This window comes from Accipiter gentilis, chromosome 22, assembly GCF_929443795.1.
Source record: "Accipiter gentilis chromosome 22, bAccGen1.1, whole genome shotgun sequence".
In the NCBI taxonomy this organism is placed as follows: Eukaryota; Metazoa; Chordata; class Aves; order Accipitriformes; family Accipitridae; genus Astur; species Astur gentilis.
In genome coordinates, this window is record NC_064901.1 from 15,850,812 (window position 1) to 15,869,352 (window position 18,541).

Below are 18,541 nucleotides of genomic sequence, written 5' to 3' on the forward strand. Positions count from 1 at the left end.
CCCCGGATCCTCCTTCCAGCCCTTCCTGTAGGTGGGCGTCACATTGGCTAACTCCCAGTCAACTGGGACCTCCCTGGTTAGCCAGGACTGCTGATAAATGGCTGAAAGCGGCTTGGTGAGCACTTCCACCAGCTCCCTCAGCACCCTTGGGTGGATCCCATCCAGCCCCATAGACTTGTGCGTGTGTAAGTGGTGCAGCAGGTCACTAACCATTTCCCCTTGGGTTGTGGGGGCTTCGTTCTGCTCCCCATCCCTGTCTTCCAGCTCAGGGGCTGGGTACCCTTCTGAAGAGTTTACAGCCATCCATTGCAGCACTCCAGTCGTGTGAGTCATCCCACCGTATTTCCACGATGGCAAGTATGTCATAGTTTTCCTGCTGCACAATGGCTTCCAGCTCCTCCTGTTTGCGATGATCTGACCCTTCAAGTTTCGGAGCTGAAAGTAATGAAAACATTTTTATTTTGATTTATAGCTGAAGGACAGTAGACTTTGCCAAGCAGGCTCTGGGCTAATCTTGTGCCTTGGGGCGGGAGCTGCTTCTCTCACATCCCATGCCAGTGCTGCGGGAAGCGTCTCTCGGTGGGAAGACAGAGGAGACCAGCGCTCTGGCTGCAGGGTGGCCCTTGCTGTTCACAGGTGAGGCACATGGACTTGGCAGGGTGTGGGATTTCACAGACAAATCGTAATAACCATGGTCTTTAGGGAGCAGCTGGACTGCAAATGGCGAGATGTACTCAGGGAGGTGGGAAAATGTCCTTTGATTGCCTAGCTGCTTTTGAAAGGTGCAACAAGGAAGATTTAGTGCGTGTGTAATTTCAACCAGAGTCTTAGGGACCTGGCCTCTTGGCTAAAGCAGAGACATGCAGGTTCCTCCTCTGCAGTTACTGTCATATATGTGACCTCGAAGGAGTCACTTGGGGAGCTATTTGTATCACCCAGCTCTGGGTAGAAAGCCTCATCTTCTCAGCCTTTTTCTGTAATCTCAGTTCATGCCTTCCCCATCTATGAAATGGGGCCGATGTCTGGCAGCCACCAGGCAGGGGACCGTGGCTCATCCTGCCTGCATGTGCACAGAAGGTCCCAAGGTGCTCACAGCAAAGCTGCAGGAGCTGATGGCCCATGTTAGTCCCTAGTAAGAACCTGGTTTCACAGCTCTCTGTGTCAGGAGTTCTCCTCACTCTTTTACGGTGGCAGCAGACCTGGACTCTTCATATTTAAATCGTGAATGAAGAGTTTTTTCACCGACACCTTCAGCTGCCCTCTCGCAGCCCAGCGGGGCTGTCCCTGTATGCGGTGAGCTGTGGGGCTAGCAGGCTCTGCAGCAATGCCCCGGTGGGCTAGTTTACGTGGGAGCAGGACTTCCCACCTTCTGATGAAACTAATGCATGGGACCTACGCCTTCTGAAATCATATTTCTAGATATATGTGTTTCCCCCGAGGTCACGTCTTTTCTGGCCCAGGCTTAGTGCTCCGTTAGTCCTTCACAGTCTATTAAAAGCTCTTCCTGTGTAATGCTCTCTCTTTAGTATACAGTGCCAAATATAGCCAACCATCAAAATCTTTTGCTCTCAGTGGGACAGGTTTGGCATAGGGGGTGTTTATGGGAGTGGGACATGTGTGCACGAAGTTTATCTTCCTCTGCCATCAAGAGGCATCTCAGGGCAGGTGGGAAAAGTCACATTACACTTTCATAGCATCTTAGTGGTGTTACTCTCCCAGAAACAGCAATAAAGCTGTGGCCTGTGGGCTTGCAATGACAGTTCAGCTCCCCATTTCATTCCAAGCCCTGGCTGCGTTATCTGTCAAGAAGATAATTCCTTGACCTTGCGGTCAGGGGATGAGCGCTTTGCTTAGTGATTAAGCCACTGCAGTAGATAACATGCCATGTTTAATCCCTTTGGTAGCTGGTCCAGGGGCGGGGGGGGGGGGGCAGGAGGGGCTGCAAAAATACAGCAGCTTGCAATAGGTCTGGAGATCTCAGAAACGGTGGCAACAGTGCAGAAACTGTGGCTGTATATGCCCATCCTCCTAAGTTAATTTGGTGGCAGACTGGAAAACAACCAGTATATCTAGGGCACTATTTTATCAAGTGATAGAGCCATATGGTGCAAAAACCCACAGTCGTCTGAGGGCTTAGGCATGTCAGAAATCAGGGACTCCCTTTGCGTATTGATCCTGTCTGCTAGCTAGCATATATAAAAAGAAGGTTTATAATTATTTTTCCTCCACTCTCTCGATGGGGGAAGGGACTCCTGAATAACCAATTAATCCTGCTGATTTGAGCTGGGGAATGATGAGATACAACCTTTTCTGCTGCTTCAAAGTTGTGGCTGGGATATGGCTGTGAAGCATCCAGCTGGCATGCTGGAAAGCCCCACCAGCCTGCCTCAATGTCCAAGCAAGTGCAGCAAATGCTTCAGAGTGTGGATGCATGACCAGGTTTCAGGGTTGTACAAGTTACTGAAGGTTGAAGCCCAGTCCCGCTGGTGATATTTAGGGTCCCATCTGCAACTGAAAGAAGAGTGAGAGCTTTGATTGACAAGTTCTGACCTTGGACGTTTCATCCTCCCAGCCAGCCTTCTGTCCCCCCTTTCTGCTGAGAGTCTGCTTCTTGCCCCTGCCAGAAAAGAAGAGGATGGGGACATGAGCCCACATCCAGCCTGCCGGTGGTGAGGCACCATCTTTCTTGAGGGAGGACCCTTTTTTTTTTTTTTTTTTTGAGCCATCCTCTCTTCCCATGCTCTCACTGCATAGCTGAGGATTATGATTCCCCTTTAACCTGGCTTTCCCCTTTCAGAAGGTCCCTGCCCTCCTTGGAAACAGCCCCAGCCTCAGGTTTTCTTTGGCTGTGGTGTCACCTCTGTTTGGACGCAGGAGCGTGCTGGTTGTCACCATGTGCTTGCCTTTGGGCAATTGACCTTACCAGGCATGAACCCAGCCCCAAGCCTGTGGTCTGGTGACTGAATCGAAATGGTTGCTTACAAATAAAGCCGTGCATGGATCTGGCCTTTGTGCAGCGCTGCCAGCAAGCTCTCTGGTTCCCTAAGAAGAACTGGGCTATGGGCATGTCGTGGGTCTCTACCAACCCCTGGCAGTTTGACATTAAATTTGGTCTCTAAGAAAAAAGAAAAAAAAAAAATTAAAAAGCAGTATTAAAACAATCTTCAGCAGAAATGTGCTTCCTCATCCTGTGCTCTTGAGCTACATACCTTTTCTGCAGCTCATCCTCCTGATCCTAGCAACGGTAAAATCCTTTTAGTGCCAGCTTCCATTCAAACACTAAGAGAAATGCTCCTCATCACCCTCTGCTTTACAGAAGACCCCTGGGCACCCTTGGCTGCTGCTCCAGAGCCCAAAGGGTGGCGAGTTAGCTCAGGCTCCCTCCTAATGTCATGGGGTGCTGCCTGCCAGCCCCCTGGATCAGCACCCATGCAAGCCTCGGGTGGAGGAAGCAGCTGGGCTTGGGTGCTCCAGAAGGCATTTCTCTGCTACTGTAAGGGAGGAGGCTTCAACACGAAGGAGACCTTAAAAAATTCAAAATTCATCATGATGCTCATGTAGAGTCCCAGTCCTATTTTCATTATATTGTCCACTCGTTTAAGTCCTCCATGCACTTATCCTAGCCAGCTCCATGGAGCTGGCTTCTATTCTCCCTCCTTACTTGCACTGTGCATTCAGGACATGTTTCTTTGCTGCAAGAGCCATCATTTTTGGAGATGTCTAAGTACAGCTTTTCTACATTTCTGGACTCGGCTTTCCAGCCAACCCCAACCCTCGCTGGAAAACACCACTCCTTTCTTACCTGTGGTCCTAAGTACCTTTCGCCATTCTTCATTCCCTGAGGGTATCCAAAATGTTGTGTGAAACGAGCTGTTTGGCCATGCACATCTGTTGCATGAGACCTATAAATTGTGTCTCCTATGATATGAAGGTCATTTAGATCTCCCACTTTGCCATTTCTTTTTTTTTTCTCGAACATTCAGCAATTCTTTCCTCTCCTCTGGGGAGACATTTTGTCCCTTTGCATTTGTGCCTCCAACTTCCCCATAGAAAAGACTTATGCTGCAATTATATTCCATACATCTGATACATTGACTCCCTCGCCAGCATTGCCTGCTTGCAGGATGCCTCCCTGTACCTGAGGACATTGCAGTGTGTTGTCATGGAGAGGATTCAGACAGTATTGCTAGGTCAGCAGGTACCATACAGCATGTGAGTTTATACAGCCCTGGCATCAGGATGGACAGAAAGGGCCCCTGCGGATTCCAGAAGACTCTGCAGAAATTCCCCCGGTAGCTTACAGTAAATTTTCTTTGTATTTGGGGACTCGCAGGCTGTGACTGAATCACGTGGCATCTGCATTATAGTACAGTGTCTTTGCAGGGAGGGATCTGCAGGTTCCCAAAGGCTGCAGGAGCTGCAAGAAATCTATAGAGTAGCACAGCGTAGTCTGATCAGACACACTTAGAGACGACAGTAGCTCTGGGTGTGAACATTACTGCCTTCAGGAATCTCCACTTCCATAATTTGTTGATGGAACAGTAAATAAAATGCATTGAAATACCTGAAATGTGTTTGAAATGTAGGAACCACAGAAAACTTCTGTTACAAGACAGAGTGCTTTCTGCCTGGAAAATATTAGGACTCACAGCACCCAAGAGATGCGAGTTGGAGTGACAGCTACCATGCAAAGTGATATGGAGTATATCTACAGCAAACCTAAGATGTCTGGTGCTCTAGTGTTGCATAAAGCCTTGAAGGATCCCTCGGCTTGCCTACCTGCCTAGCTTTTTCTGAGAGCAGGCAGGTCAGCTCTGGTTTACTGAAACAATCCTCCCTGGCTTTACTTCCTCCTGCACAGCAGTGGGTGAAACTGCTAGCAGAAAAACTAATGTCATGACTCGGAGCTGTTAAGATGTGTCTGAAATTCCTGTCATGACAGGTCATGCAGGCCAATATAAGCTAATTATGGATTTACCGGTAGAGCTCAGGATGGGTTGAAAAGCCCATAAGGACAAGCTGGAGAATACTGGACCAGTTAGCCCATCCTAGGTTTTGCACTGCTGCAGTTAAACTGCTGGTGGAGACTGAGCTAATCTGTTTAACACTGGCTTGGTTATATCCACGCCTCACTGGCAGTCATCGCAGTGGTGGTAGGGTGGATGTATCTTAGGATTCCAGCCTGTCTCCAAAGCACAGGCGATGATGACTGCAGAAAGGAAAGCTTCCCTCTCATGCAAGAAGGGGCACCACTTCCCATGCCAAGCACTGGTCTAAGCATGGAGGGCAAACACCTAATCACTTCTTCTGGGGCTGCTAGTTCTCGCCCCATTCGTGATACACTGTCTGGGAAAGCAATGCAAGGCAAGCAAATTAGTGGTGCTGCTATTTAAAAATCCAACAGCAGCATCCTTTTCCTGTGCTGCAACATCCTAGCTCTTCCGTGGGTTTTCAATCTACACCACCCAAAGGCCCAAACCCCAGATTCAGACAGTTCCTGTAGCTGCTCATGCACAAGCATGCCTCAGCTTAAGGAAAAGCAGAGCAAATTAGTTGCCTTGAAGACTCGACAGACAAGTGGAGACTTGGCTGCACCCTGTGGTTGGCTCCCCAGGTACCTAGCTGCAGGCAATGGGAGTAGGACTTCAGGGCCAAACTGGCTAGGAAACAAGGACAGCTTGAATCTGGTGCGTGCTGAAAGTGGTGCAGAGGCTCCTAGACTGTCTGGGTGAAGGCTGCAGAAATCCCCTGACGAGAGCAAAGTGTCACTCCTCCATCGGGCTTCATGTCAGACATGGGCTGAGTCCACCCAGGATGGCTGTGTAGTGGTCCCTCTGCAGTGAAAATAATACTGCCTTTCTGTTCATGGATCTCACCTTTTCATTGAAGTCTCAAGAAATAGCTGTTACTGGGAGGTAAACATGAAGCCTGTCTCATTCAGCATGTACAGGAGAAAAACTTGTGAACAAAGTGCCCCCCCCCCCCTCCCCGGTCTAACAAAATGCATGCAACTTGGCACTCTTGGCACTTAACAAAACTCTCAACTGCTGGCATAATGCTCAGGGCTTTTTTCAGGAGGGAAAGGAAAATGTCTTTCTACCTTACCTACACATGTGTGTTTTGAGCTCCCTTTCTTGTTTACTTTCCCATCTCTTATAAATGATTAAATAATTGTCAAAAATAGCACAGTTTACTTTGGAGGTGGTTTAAAAAAGAGAAGAAATTATCCCATCACCCTCTTACAAACCAAAACATTCCCAGTAGCATCTGACAGACACAGAGCCAAATCTCTTACTCCCCACTGTTTAGCTTGCTGTCTGACAAAGTGCCTCTGTGCCAGCTGCTTTTCCCCTCAGCCGGGCTGAGCTGTTTAAGCAGACATTGCTTTGCAAACACCCAGAACGCAGCATGCAGCACGGGGTATTGACAAACTTGTTGCCCAGCCTAAAAATACCAAATGATATGTGACCCTCTCATCCCATTGCCTGGGTACAGTGCAGGCAGGGGAAAATTTCCACCGAGCTCTTGGAAGCGTAGCCTATCCCAAGCCACTATGATCTACATAAATAATAAAGAGTTTAATATATCTAGGCTGTATTCATTCCTGGAGTAACTGCTGGCTCTAGGGAGGTAACTAATGGATTAACTGGGCCCTGTAACTTTAATATGCTGAAAGAAAGTGTTATTGTATGCTGTCATAGAGATGTGATTCTAGCTAGCTAGGATGGTATAAGGATTCTCAGTCCATGCCTGCTCGTTCATTTAACATTTCCACCTGTAGTTCCTGCCCATTTTTGCTAACGCACCTTCCTCCCACCCTGCCTCTGTCCTGGGCTCCCAGTGCAGCCTTACCTGTGCCACTCACCTTCAGGCCCCCCATTTGAAAGTGCTTCAAGGTTTGAGGGAAATGCCCAGAAGTGGAGGCTGGCAGCTTAAAACATTCATCCTCCATGAAGCACCAGCTGCAGAGCAGAAGCCAGAGGAGCTGCCACAGCAGGGGCACAGGGATATCCTTCCCTTGCAACCAGGAGCGGTTAATTAGAGGGCTGCTTGGGGAACAGGGAGGACATGAGTGAGAGCTCCAGCTAGATCACGGAGGCCAGCATGGCCAGGGGCAAGTCACATCAGTTCTTTCTGCTTCAGTTTTCCCGTACTTAGGCTGGGAGCGATAACTGGTTTACCTCACAGCCGGGTCCTGAAAGTAGAGCGGGGAGCTGCGTAAAGCACATAAGAACAAAATAACACTGGCAGTTTGGTTTTGTAATACAGGATATTTCTTACTGCCAAAGTGGTTTTGTAATGCAGGGGATTTCTTGCTGAATGTCAGGGATGTAGGAGATGAGTGCAAAGGTGCCAGAGAAGGATTTGGGTCCTTTCAGACTAGAATCTTACAATAACAAGGCTGGGTTTCACAGCTAAGAGCTATGCTCAAAGAATGGGCAAAGGACAAGGAAGTCAGGCCTAGAATTGATTTTTTTTATGCCCTAGTGTTAAGAGGCATGCGGGATGTGGGGCATATTCTCTTATGAAGGCTCTGAACACTAGCATTCCCCAGAGCGCTGGCTGCTCTGCGTAAATGGAGAATGTGTTTCCAGGTATCTTGTACAGAAGAGTTTTGCATTTTTTCCCCTTCCCAGTGTTTTCTTTTCAAAACATCATCTAGTAACATCTCACCAAAAAGAGGGGCAGAGCCGCCTCCTGCCTAGAAACAGAAACATTATGATTTTCTTACCGTGCCTCAGTACTGGCTACTTGCTTGCCAAGGGGCTGGGGGGCTGCACTCCCACAAGGAGTTGTATTAGGGCTCCATGGGCTCACATTAGAACATGCCTGTACTGCACTGCAAAGTAAATGTCACGGGGCTTATTTCCAGAAGGACTGGGCTAAGCCAGTGTGTTCCTCTTCTTTGCCTATGACAGCCTTCTTTTACAGCTATGACAGCTAAGTCTGATTCTAACAAACTTAATTCCCTAGGACCTTGACTCAGCAAAGCATTAAACGAGCTTAAACTTGCATGCTTTGAAGGGAGCCTGTGCGATCTGTGAACAGGCTGATCCCTCCCAGAGCACCTCTGTTCTCCTGGATGTGGTGGCTGCTCTTCTGAACAACAGCACAGTCCCAGGTCTGCAAAACAGAACTGTGTGCAGAGAGTCACAGTCATCACCTGCAGTGTGCTGCATCTAACTAGTTTTGTGTCTTGTCCTTATACCTCCCTGCATCTGCTTTAAGAAGACAAAAACAACAACAAAAAAGATTAAAAACCCCCCAACTTTCAAAATGGCATTCTAACTATTATATTTTTGTCTTCACCACCAGAGGAAGAACACCCGCAGCTGAAAGCAAATCTCTTGCTTTGGTCTAACAGCTAGTGGCGATAAGCAGCCATCCTCAGGTAGGACGTGATCAGCCTGGCTCTCTCTGAGGTCAGTAAGGGAGCAGAAAATGCCACGTCCCTGAAGAAGTCAATTCCCTGGTGACAGCTAGCAGAGGTGGCTCCAGGGCTGTTCTTAGCAGAACTTCTAGAAAACCAGTGGTTGATGGACTTTGTATTGCAAATTCTTTGTTTTCCCACATCTCCCTGTCCAGGCTTGGCTTAGTAAAGACACGCACACCGAAATAAGTCCCCTCTCAGACCTGTGTGCACTGCATATTCAGCACTTGTTTACTGAACAGAATTCCCCTGGCATCAGGAGAAATTTTAGCACAGAATGAGCCTGGAGCTCCATAAGCATCATAAGAGAAACACAGCAGGTATCCAAGGTGAAAAATCTAATCCTCACAACTCTCTTATCCATGCGGTGAAAGAATTTATGATAAACTGGGTTAAAAAATACCTTGTAAAATATTAACGAGTGCAGATGGTCCTCCTAATAGCTTTTGAATGCGTCTGCCAAATTTAACCTTGACAGAGAGATCGTGGTTTAGTGATGAATTTTGTGTGAAGAGTCAGCGTGCAGAAGAGATTGTTGGCATTCTCACTGGCACTGAAGGGCTCCAGCTTTAGCCCAGATGCTATTAAAAACTAGACAATCCACATAAACAACGTAGTCTGTGAACACTCAAAATGTGTGAAAGATTCATCCAGAGCTCAGGCAAAAGAAACGGCTCTTTAGTCAATGCTTCTCCCCCACGTATGAGTTCTCTGATGTCCAATACAAGATGAACTCATCCTGCAGCCTTGGTTTCACTGAAGTGAGAATCACAGGTCACCCGCCCAAGGAAACCAGGCTGCACAGTTCTGGGGCCTCTGAAATTACTTGTCTTATTCTCCCACAGCCAGCAGTGTGACACTCTTCTTTTCCAATACTGTGTGCTTGATCATGTTGTCTCACTAAGCAAAACATTAGTATATAATGACGGGGGGGAGGGGGGGGTGTACCTGAAAATGAATCCCAGGACATGGTCCTGTAATTGTTTTTAGAACATTTAAATGACACTGGCGTCTTTCTCCCTTGTGTTTCAGTATCTCAACTTCAGAAACCCTGTAAACATTTAGAGTGGTTTCTAGCAGATCAACTTCTAACAGTAGTCCTAGTCAATGGGCAGTAATAAGCAGAGCAGTGGTTTTCAAGTGGGGTTAGAGGTGCGTCCACATGTCAGTGTTTGGCTTTAGATTGGAATGTTTAGTGGCATTGGATTCAGACTTTGGGTTGTCCCATTAGATCTATGGGATCCAACATGAAACCTGGAGCTAGACTCCAAGTGTTTAGGAATTGAAACCTGGGAATTTGATGTTAACTGGATCTAAGACGTGTTACCAGTGACAGAAGTTTTGCTGTTGCTTTTAGAGCATGGGTATTTCGAGGTCTAGTGGTCATTCTGTGGCATGCACGCAAATGGCCTAGAAGGAAAGTCTTTATTATAACCTTATGACTATAGTACAGCAATAGCCTAAAATGTGTTTTCTAATCCCAGGACAGGACCAACCTAAGTTACCTTCCTGCAGGACCTAACCAAATTCATCAGCTGCTCCTCTGCTCTAAATAAGCCGTGATCTACTTCTGAGCTGTGAGGTAACCTGTTGCTTGCTTTGATTTTTAGTTCTCCCTGGCCTGCAGCTCAATATCAAAAACACCAAATAAGCCTCATCTAAAAGGGCCATACTTTTTACATGTGTCCCAGGGTTTAATTTCTGTTCCCACAGAAATCCACCAGTAACACTCCTTCTCAAATAAACAGAAGCATAAGCAGACCCAAGAAATACCTCTCACGCCTCCACCCAACTTGCTGACTTAGCTTTCCGTGCTGCAATTTTAAACAACTTACAAACTCCATTGACTTTCACAGACTTTGGACTGGCACCACTACAGAAATAAAAAATATCCATACACAGATTAATGTCTTTTGAAAAAAAAATATTTTTTTCTTAGATTGCACATTCAAAACTTGAGCTGCACACTGCATGGTATAGGAACAGTAGTTTGCCAATCCAATTACCACCACATAGGTGTGTTTTAATTAGTTCGGCTGTAGCCCCAAGGTGTCAAACTCAGTCAGCAGCAGGAGATGGACCCCAGGTGTAATTACAGTCAGTGGCCAAGACACGTCTCCTGGGCCGTAAAATGTTCTCAGTCCACACTGGAAATGCCCCATCAGAGGGAGGTTTGGACGAAGCCTTCAGGTAGCTTGCAGTAGACCTTTAGGGAAAAACTGCTGTTCCAGTTAGAGACTGTGTCTGCTCATTCGTCCACCACATTTTGCCTTCTTTCCACTGTTTCCCAGCTCTCCCCATTTGCCCTCTGCTAAATGGATCGAGCAGTGAACTTTAACCACAGCGTGATGACGCAGGGAGCAAGAGCCCTCACATCCATCCTGGCAGGCTTTCTCTGCATCCCCAAAGGCTACAAACAAGGTGAAATGTTGGCTATGCTGGACTCACTGCAGGTTTTATCCCAACTCTAGTGCTGCCGGGGAGCAAGGAAGTTTTGTGCAGGCTGGATTTGGGCCACTGGGCGTCTCTTTTCTAGGTCTTTGCAGCTACGACAGCACACATGGATCACTGTGGTACAAACAACACGTGACGACAACTGTTTTTTATCAAGGACCTTGTCCGGTGTTACAGCAGGATTGGTTTCACTGTTCAAACTGATTGCTGTTTTGAGGACGAGGGCGAGGGGACAGACTCCTAGCTGGAAACAGTAACGTAACTGGAAACAGTAACACACCTGTCCTTCCCACAGCTACCAATATTTTTAGATTTTCGTGTTAATAAGTGCTTTTCACCAATGGATATGTTTTACTTTAATAACAACTCAAATAAATAAATAAATAAATAAATAAATTACTTTGTGCTTTGTTAGCATCATTTGTCCAAAGTCTTTGAAGCGTTCTGCCAAGCTGAGTGTTACTATTTCCACCAAGTCCCAGCAATCCCAAGAGCCTGACTCTGCTTCCCTTTATATCAATAGGAGCAAGCCCAGCCCTTGAGGACTTGCCTGGCGTTACACAGCGAGCCAATGATTGACAGAGCAAACGTCGCTCAGGTGCCCTACTTTCATGCTGCCTGCCCTCAACAGCACCAATTGTACCGTGATTCAAAGAAGAGCAAGCTCCATCAAAATCAAAGAGAATCCCTACTCGCTTAATTTTCAACACTGTTTGTACAATGTCTCCAGCCTTGCAGGGTACCAGGTTGTGCTTGGCCTACTGTTGCTGTTGCTGTTCACTTAACACCTTCCTTAGAGAGGTTTTTTTTACCCGGTGTCACCTCCGAGGAAACTCTGGTAAGTAATCTATGCGTGCAGGACTGCATGCCTGTGCCATATGTCAACCTTCTTCTGGTTTTCTCTTCTGCTGTGTTCTTTGTCAGAGACATCCGTAAGGAAGCAAGATCCTGGCTGTTCTTGCTGCTTCTCCGCCACGTTCCAGGTCTGATGCCATCCAGGCGTCATGGATGATGGAACAGAGAGCTGGTGCTGCCCGGAGGCAGAAAAAAAACAGCAGGAAGTGCCTGGTTTGGATGTGTGCTCATAACTGCAACCCAGCAGAGAGTAAACATGGAAACCTGGAGCAGAACGCTGTCTTACTGGAATGCTGTGCCTGGGGCATAGGTAGGCTTTTCATTTCCAGTGCATTAAGGGCAGAAGGACTCAGTTACCTCTAAATGGTACCGAGTTAGTTACAAAAAAGCCGTGATCCTCATCTAAGAGAATCTGTCATGTACCTTATTTTGTGCATCTACTCTTTTTTATGCCCTCTATAAGAATACAACTGTTAGCACCAGTGGACAGGCAAATGCTGCCCTGCTCAGTAGACGATGATAAGAGCTGGGTGAATGTCTCATTGCAAGCAACTCACAGAACCATTAGGTTGGAGAGGACGTATGGAGAACACCTGGTCCAACCTCCTGCTCAAGGCAGGACAAATTGGATAAAGTTGCCAAGGGTCTCAAGTTTTGAGAACTCCCAAGGGTGGCAACTTCTCCATGCAATCTGTTTGCAGATTTCCATTTACAAATGGATCTGCATGTTTGCCCCAAAGGTCAGTTTCCACAGGTTCATTCACGTATCTTAATGAACAAGTGGGTTGCGTGGGTGCCTGTCAGTCTGTAGATCGCCCACAAACTTCTCTCCTCTCTCCCCCTCCGAAAGAAAATAATAAATTGTACAAACGTTTGCAAGAGAAACTTGGAAAGAAGGAGGGGTGAGGATAAAACCAGGAAGGGCAACAGTTGCAAACGGCAAAAGTGAAATTGTATGTGTGAGCACTTCTAAGGGCTTCTGCCCAGCTCTGATCTTAACGTCTACTTACATGGTGTTACGAAGTCTTGATCTGTGCTTTCTCTAGCTCGGCACCAGCAGCGGGTGAGGGGCGCCGAGGGGCATATGGCGTTCTCTACTCCAGCCCTCCTCACCTTCGGCATGGGAGCGCAGTGGCTTTGAAAATGCAGTCCCGTACCTTAAACCAAGCTGCCCGTCACTCAAGCCAGAATCAGCTGGGGTGGTTTTGGTTCTTAGTCAGTAGGCTCTAGCAGTCAGTAGTCTGTGTTGTTTGCATTTCCAACTGAAAAAAGGGCAGTTGTAATCAGCTCCGCTGTAGACAATCAATTGGTAACTCGGAGGCTTCAAGCAGACTTCTTTTGCAGCCCTCTCTGAGAAGATGCGTGTGCTTGTGGGGTAGAGGACACAAAAACTTGCTTCCCCTCCGTAAAGATGACCGAGGTCAGTCCTTAAAACACACCCAGAACAAAAACATATTTTAAACAGTATGTGAAATAGCTGCCACGTTTTTGTGCGGTACCCTGCTCCCCCAAAATAAGAAATTAGGGTGGTTGTCGGTTGTTGTTGCTTTTTAAATGCTAATGTGGAGGAGCTTTCTGATGCGTCATGATGGACAACTAGTGATGTATCTCCACTCATCCATGACAAAGTCTTTCATTTCTTATTCAGGTGGGCATGCAGTTCTGCTTCCAAGGCCATCTTGTCAAAGGTGCGCATGTTCGTCTCCTCCCGCACCTTTTCCCGGACATGGAAGGATGCCCGAGCGACAGACCTGGCATTTTCCAAGACAGTCTTCTTCTCCCTGAAGATCTGCTCGCTCCTCTCCAGCTTCCTCTCTATAGAGAGGAGGATCTCCCTGCGCCGTAAGTCCTCGTACTGTTCCACCTTTTGCTTGTTCATCTTCTGCACTTTCTCCTTCTCCAGACGGCTCAGGACCACCTTGCGGGCTTTTTCTTGGACGGCCTCTTCGGCCACCTGGGCAGCATGCTGGAGCTTTCTCTCTGTCTCCCTGGCCAGGGCCTCCAAGTGCTCCTTCTGCTCTCTTTCCTTCTTCTCTGCTGCCAGTTTGGCTCTCTGGATCTGCATGTCCTCCCGCCTGGCCTTCTCCCTCAGCTCCTGGTTCCTCTTCTCCACTAGCTGCTCGTAGTTCTCCTGAGCCTTCGTCAAACTCATCTCCAGGGAGGCCTTCAGCATCTCCTTTTCTTCAGCCTCTTGCTTGGCCAGTTCCTTGAGCAAGGCCTCGTGCTTCAGCTTCTCTGCTTGGTTGAGCAGTTTCTTCTCCTTCTGCAGCTGCACCTCCTTCTTCAGCCGCTTCTGCGCGGCGGTGGACAGCTTCTCTTGCAGGAGCTGCTCCTCTCGCTCCCGGTGCTCCTTCTTGCCCTCCTCCTTCGCCTTCAGGTTGTGCTCCTGATGGAGCTTCTTCTGCTTGTCCTCCTGGACGGCCCTCTCCAGCCTCTCCCTCCGCAGCCGCTCCTGCTTCTCCGCTTGCTCCCGCCACCTCTCCTCGCACACCAGGCGCTGCCTCTGCTTCAGCAGGGCGGCTTCCTCCTGCTCCTGGCTCAGCCTCCCGCGACGCTTCTCCACCTGGCTCTCCCACATGCGCTGGCCCTGCAGGAGGGCCCTCTGCTTCTCCTTCTCCTCCTGCTCCTTCCGCCGCTCCGCCAGGCGCCGCTGGCTGTCCCACTGCAGGTGGGCGGCCTGCTGCTGCTCCCGCAGCAGGCTGGCCTCCTGGTGCTTGGCGATCATCAGCGCCGCGATCTTCTTGTCCCTCTCGGGCACCTCGGAGAGGCCCTTCCTCCTCCTCACCTCCCTGACGATCCTCTCCACCCTCTGCGCCGTCTGCGGCGAGTGGCTGAGGTCGCCCAGGCTGAAGCTGCGCCCCAGCAGGGAGCCGCCGCCGCCGCCGCCGCCGCCCCCCAGCCCCCGGCCCCGGCCGCCCCCCTTGCCCCCTTGCCCCCGCAGGCTCTCCCCGCTGTAGGAGGACGAGGCCCCCGACTCGGAGGAGGTCTTGCCCCAGCTGCCCTCCCGGCGCTTCTGCAGCGAGTCCAGGGAGTGGCTCTTGGCCTTGGCGCCCCCCGACGCCCCGGCCTTGCCCCCGCCATGGGGCCGGGGCCCGCCGGAGGCGGCAGCCCGGGGGGCGGCGCGGGCGGCGGGCGAGGGCGGCAGGCTGCCGAGGGGCGCGAGGATCCGCCTCTTCTCCTCCCGGATAATCCTCTCCCGCTCCTCCCGGCACTGCTGCAGCTTGCGGCGGCGCTCCCGCTCGTAGGCCTCGTAGAGGCCGGCGGCCACCCGCATGGAGCGCCCGGGGGCCTCCCGCAGCAGTTCCCCCAGCGCCCGCGGCAGCAGCTCCACCGGCCGCACGGCGCAGCGGGCGCAGGCCTCCAGCGAGCGCGGGCTGGTCAGCACGTACCGGCTGCCCTCCGCCGCCGCGCAGTCGAAGTTGTACAGGTCCAGGTGCAGCAGCGGCGACTGCTCCCCGGGCCGGGCCGGCTCTCCCCCCGCCGCCGCCGCCGCCGCTGCCCCCCCGGGCGCCGGGCAGGGCTGCGGGGGAGGCTCAGCCGGCGGCTCCACCATGGCTCGGCCTGCAAGGGAGAGAGCGGCGGCGGGTGAGCGGGGCGGTGGGCGCAGGGACCCCTTTTGTCTCCCCGGCAAGGCGCAAGGGCAGGGCGGGCGGGAGGAGCTGGAGACGGGTGGTGGGGGTCTGCCTGCCCGCCCCCGGGGCGGAGGGGGGTGCCGCTGGGCTGTGTTTGGGGAGGGAGGGGGGCAGGTGGTCTGGGGGTGTTGGGCGGGGGGGGGGGGTGGTGTTTGGCGGAGGGGGGTGCCTGGGGCGGGGAGATGCGTTCGGGCGGTCGGCGGGGGTGTTGGGAGTGTCTGCTCGGGCAGGGGGGGCGTCTTTAGGGTGCGTGGGTTGCGCGTGGGGGCGTTTGGGGTGATGGGGGTGCGTGGGGTGCGTTCAGAGCCCCTGCGGCACGTTCGGGCCGTGGGCGCCGGCTTGCTTGGCAGTGAATGGGGGTGCGGGGGGAGCGCGGCGCGGGTCTGGGCCAGAGGTGGGGGAGTTTGGGACGGCGGGGGGAGGGAGGGGGTGGTCGGGCGACGGACGAGGACGCTTGCGGTGCACCGGGCTCGGCGGAGCGGCGGACGGGGGCGTCTGGGCTGTGAATGGGGATGGGGGTGCGCGGGGGCGTCAGGCAGGGCTGCGTGCGGGACCGGGACCTTCTTCCCCCCCCCCCCCCCCCGGACCGATGCCCGGGGCGCAGGACGGAGCCCCCCCCCCCCCGGGCTGCACTCACCGGGCGGGCGCGGCGGGCAGCCCCGCGCTTTGTCTCGGTACCGGCAGCCTCGGGGATCAGGCGGGCGGCGGCGGTGGCGGCGGCGGCTCCTCCATGGCACCCCGGGCCCCGCGCGGCGCCCCCACCTCCGGGGCGGCGGCGGCGGCGGGCACGGCGGCCGCCCGCAGGCTGCGGCGCCCCGCGCTGCCCGCTGCAGGCCCCGCGCGGGGGGCGGGCGGAGGCGGGCGCGGGGGGAACCCGCCCCGCAGCCCCGCGGCGGGGCCGGGCCGGGGGCAGCGCTGCTGCCGGGCGGGGGTGTCCCCCCCCCGTCGTCCGTCCCCCCTCCGCTGCGAGGGGCCGGGCCGGGCCGAGCGCTGCTGCGGCGGGAGCGGAGCCGGGGCTGGGGCGGGCGGCAGACGGCCGGCCCGCCAGGCGTGGGTCCTTCCCTGCAGGTGTCCTCCATCCCTGCGTGCGCATCCCTCCATCCCTGCGTCCTGCCGGGCACTTGCCCCCCTGAGTCACCCATCCTTCCCCATCTGAGAGGCGCTTTCAGGGTCGTGCCCCCTGTTTTGCGCTGTGCCTGCACGCAAACAAGCCCACCTGTACTGAGGGTTAATATAAAAATGGATAAAAGGGGTTGTAAGAAGGAGGAGGGGATGCTAACCCAGTTTTACAGATGGCAAACAGCCACGCGGAGATGAAGGTGCCTGCCTTGGGCCACCTAGGGAATTCATGCCAGAGCTGGAAAAGAAAGGCGCAGCTCTCAAATTTCAGTTCAAAGCGGTTTCCAGCCATGAAACCCTATTCCCTTTAGTGCTAACGCGAGCTATTACTTGCTGCAGGGATGTGTCAGGACTGACAAAGGGGGAACGAGAGTGATGTTATAGGCAATACAGCACACCTTTTCAGGTGCTGACTTTGAACATGCTGGTTGCAGTTACTGTGGTAGATCCCCCGTTTCTACAGGGATCCTGGGCTCAGCAGCCTCGGTGGGGTTGAGGAATGCCCTGCTCTAGATGTACCGTTTAGGAAAAAGGGGATCGTTGCTGGTTGCGGAGCTGCAGAGCATCTGTGCCACACAGTGGAGCCACTCTGACTTTGTCAGGCAGAGGACAGTAGTAGCAAATGCACCATTAGCCACTGTGTTACGACTTCAATGCTTTTCAGCAATTTCTCATTTAACCTCTACAGGCGCAGCTTAATCTGCTTCTCTTTAGTAAGGAAGGACATGACACTCAGCAAAGGACTTCCAGGATGGCCTGGGACAAGGATACAGAGCAACAGAAGGACCCAAGAAAGGCCTCAGGAGTCCTTGGGAGAAAGCCGAAGAGCTGCAGGTTGGTTGTGGTTTCGTATTGTACAGGCAGAGACTTCGAATCGTGCTCGTCCCCGTGCTGATGAATGCACACAGTAATGATGCATCTGCAGCGAGTGGGCAAACTCCACCAATAAACCATATTGACTAATCTGATCTCATTCATTCGTCATCATCATAGTCTGCAGGGGACGGTTATAAAGCTTGGTAATTAGTTATGTGAAAAATCCTCAGGCCAGGGAACAGCTCTCTGCTGTCTGAAGAGCCTAGCTGGCTGGCTGATGGGGCTAACCATTAATACTAGCTGCAGCGCCGTAGCTGTCAAGCCATCGCTGTGTTCCCTCCTCGTGGAAAATATTAAGCTGGTAAGCATATATGCCAGGTAAGGTGTGGGCTTCTCGGGGCTTTTGGCAGGTTGCTGTTTCACCCTCCAGTGATGCTGTATTTGGGCCTTGATCTTTTCGGTTTCCTCGTGGATCTTTAGGAGTCCTATAAGTGGTCTCCCAAATGCCGTTGGGAGGGGATTTATCGGGAGATTTTAGAAGCAGCTGGGTATGACTTTAGGAGACATTAACACACACTATCCAAACATGGAGTCATACCCCTACCTCATCAAGACTAAAGGAGATTTGGGATGGGGCAGGAGGAGATCTCTGGAGGAGTTGAAGAGGATCATTGCTAGTGAGTCTTTTTCCCACACACAGTTATAAAACCTAATGCCTAGACATCTATGCACTCAAGCGGAGCAGTACTATAAGGTTACGCTCCTGCTTTAATAAACATTTTCCTTCTTTGCGTTGCTGTTAATGATAGCAAGAGATGCAGGGCAGTGGAAAATTGGGACTACAGATAGCGGGGGTGGAAATATTTGTATCATTTCAACAAATTCTTCTGTATGCTCTTCACCACACATGCATTAATTACTTTCTTCCCACCCAACTTTAAAACTGCCTGTACCTAGGTTTTTCCGTGCTCTCCTCGTGAGAGCTATTTCACAGCCTACTAGAGCGCATTGGTAAAATGTTATTATTTACTTTCAGCTGCGGGTTTTCCTCTCTTTGTTTTATTTTCTCTAGTAAGTAATTTGCCCTCTCTCCTGCTTGGGTTTATGCCTTACAAATGTTTGTAAACGGTTTCTATATCCCCTCAGAGCCAGGGAAAACATACTGTCATTGCAAATCAATCCTCTGTAGTTGCACAACGAGCTATCGCCTTTCTTCTGACCTCCTCCCAGCGTG

General features: G+C 51.5%; 1 protein-coding gene across 1 annotated transcript; it reads right to left on the reverse strand.

Moving 5' to 3' along the window:
* Positions 1-10,342: 10,342 nt before the first annotated feature.
* CCDC177 (coiled-coil domain containing 177) lies at positions 10,343-16,127 on the reverse strand. Its single transcript, XM_049825155.1, has 2 exons — positions 16,010-16,127; positions 10,343-15,301 (listed from the first exon to the last, which is right to left on the reverse strand). Exon 2 carries the CDS (start codon positions 15,291-15,293, stop codon positions 13,374-13,376), a length of 1,920 nt encoding a protein of 639 aa, XP_049681112.1. The 5' UTR covers positions 15,294-15,301; positions 16,010-16,127; the 3' UTR covers positions 10,343-13,373.
* Positions 16,128-18,541: the final 2,414 nt, after the last annotated feature.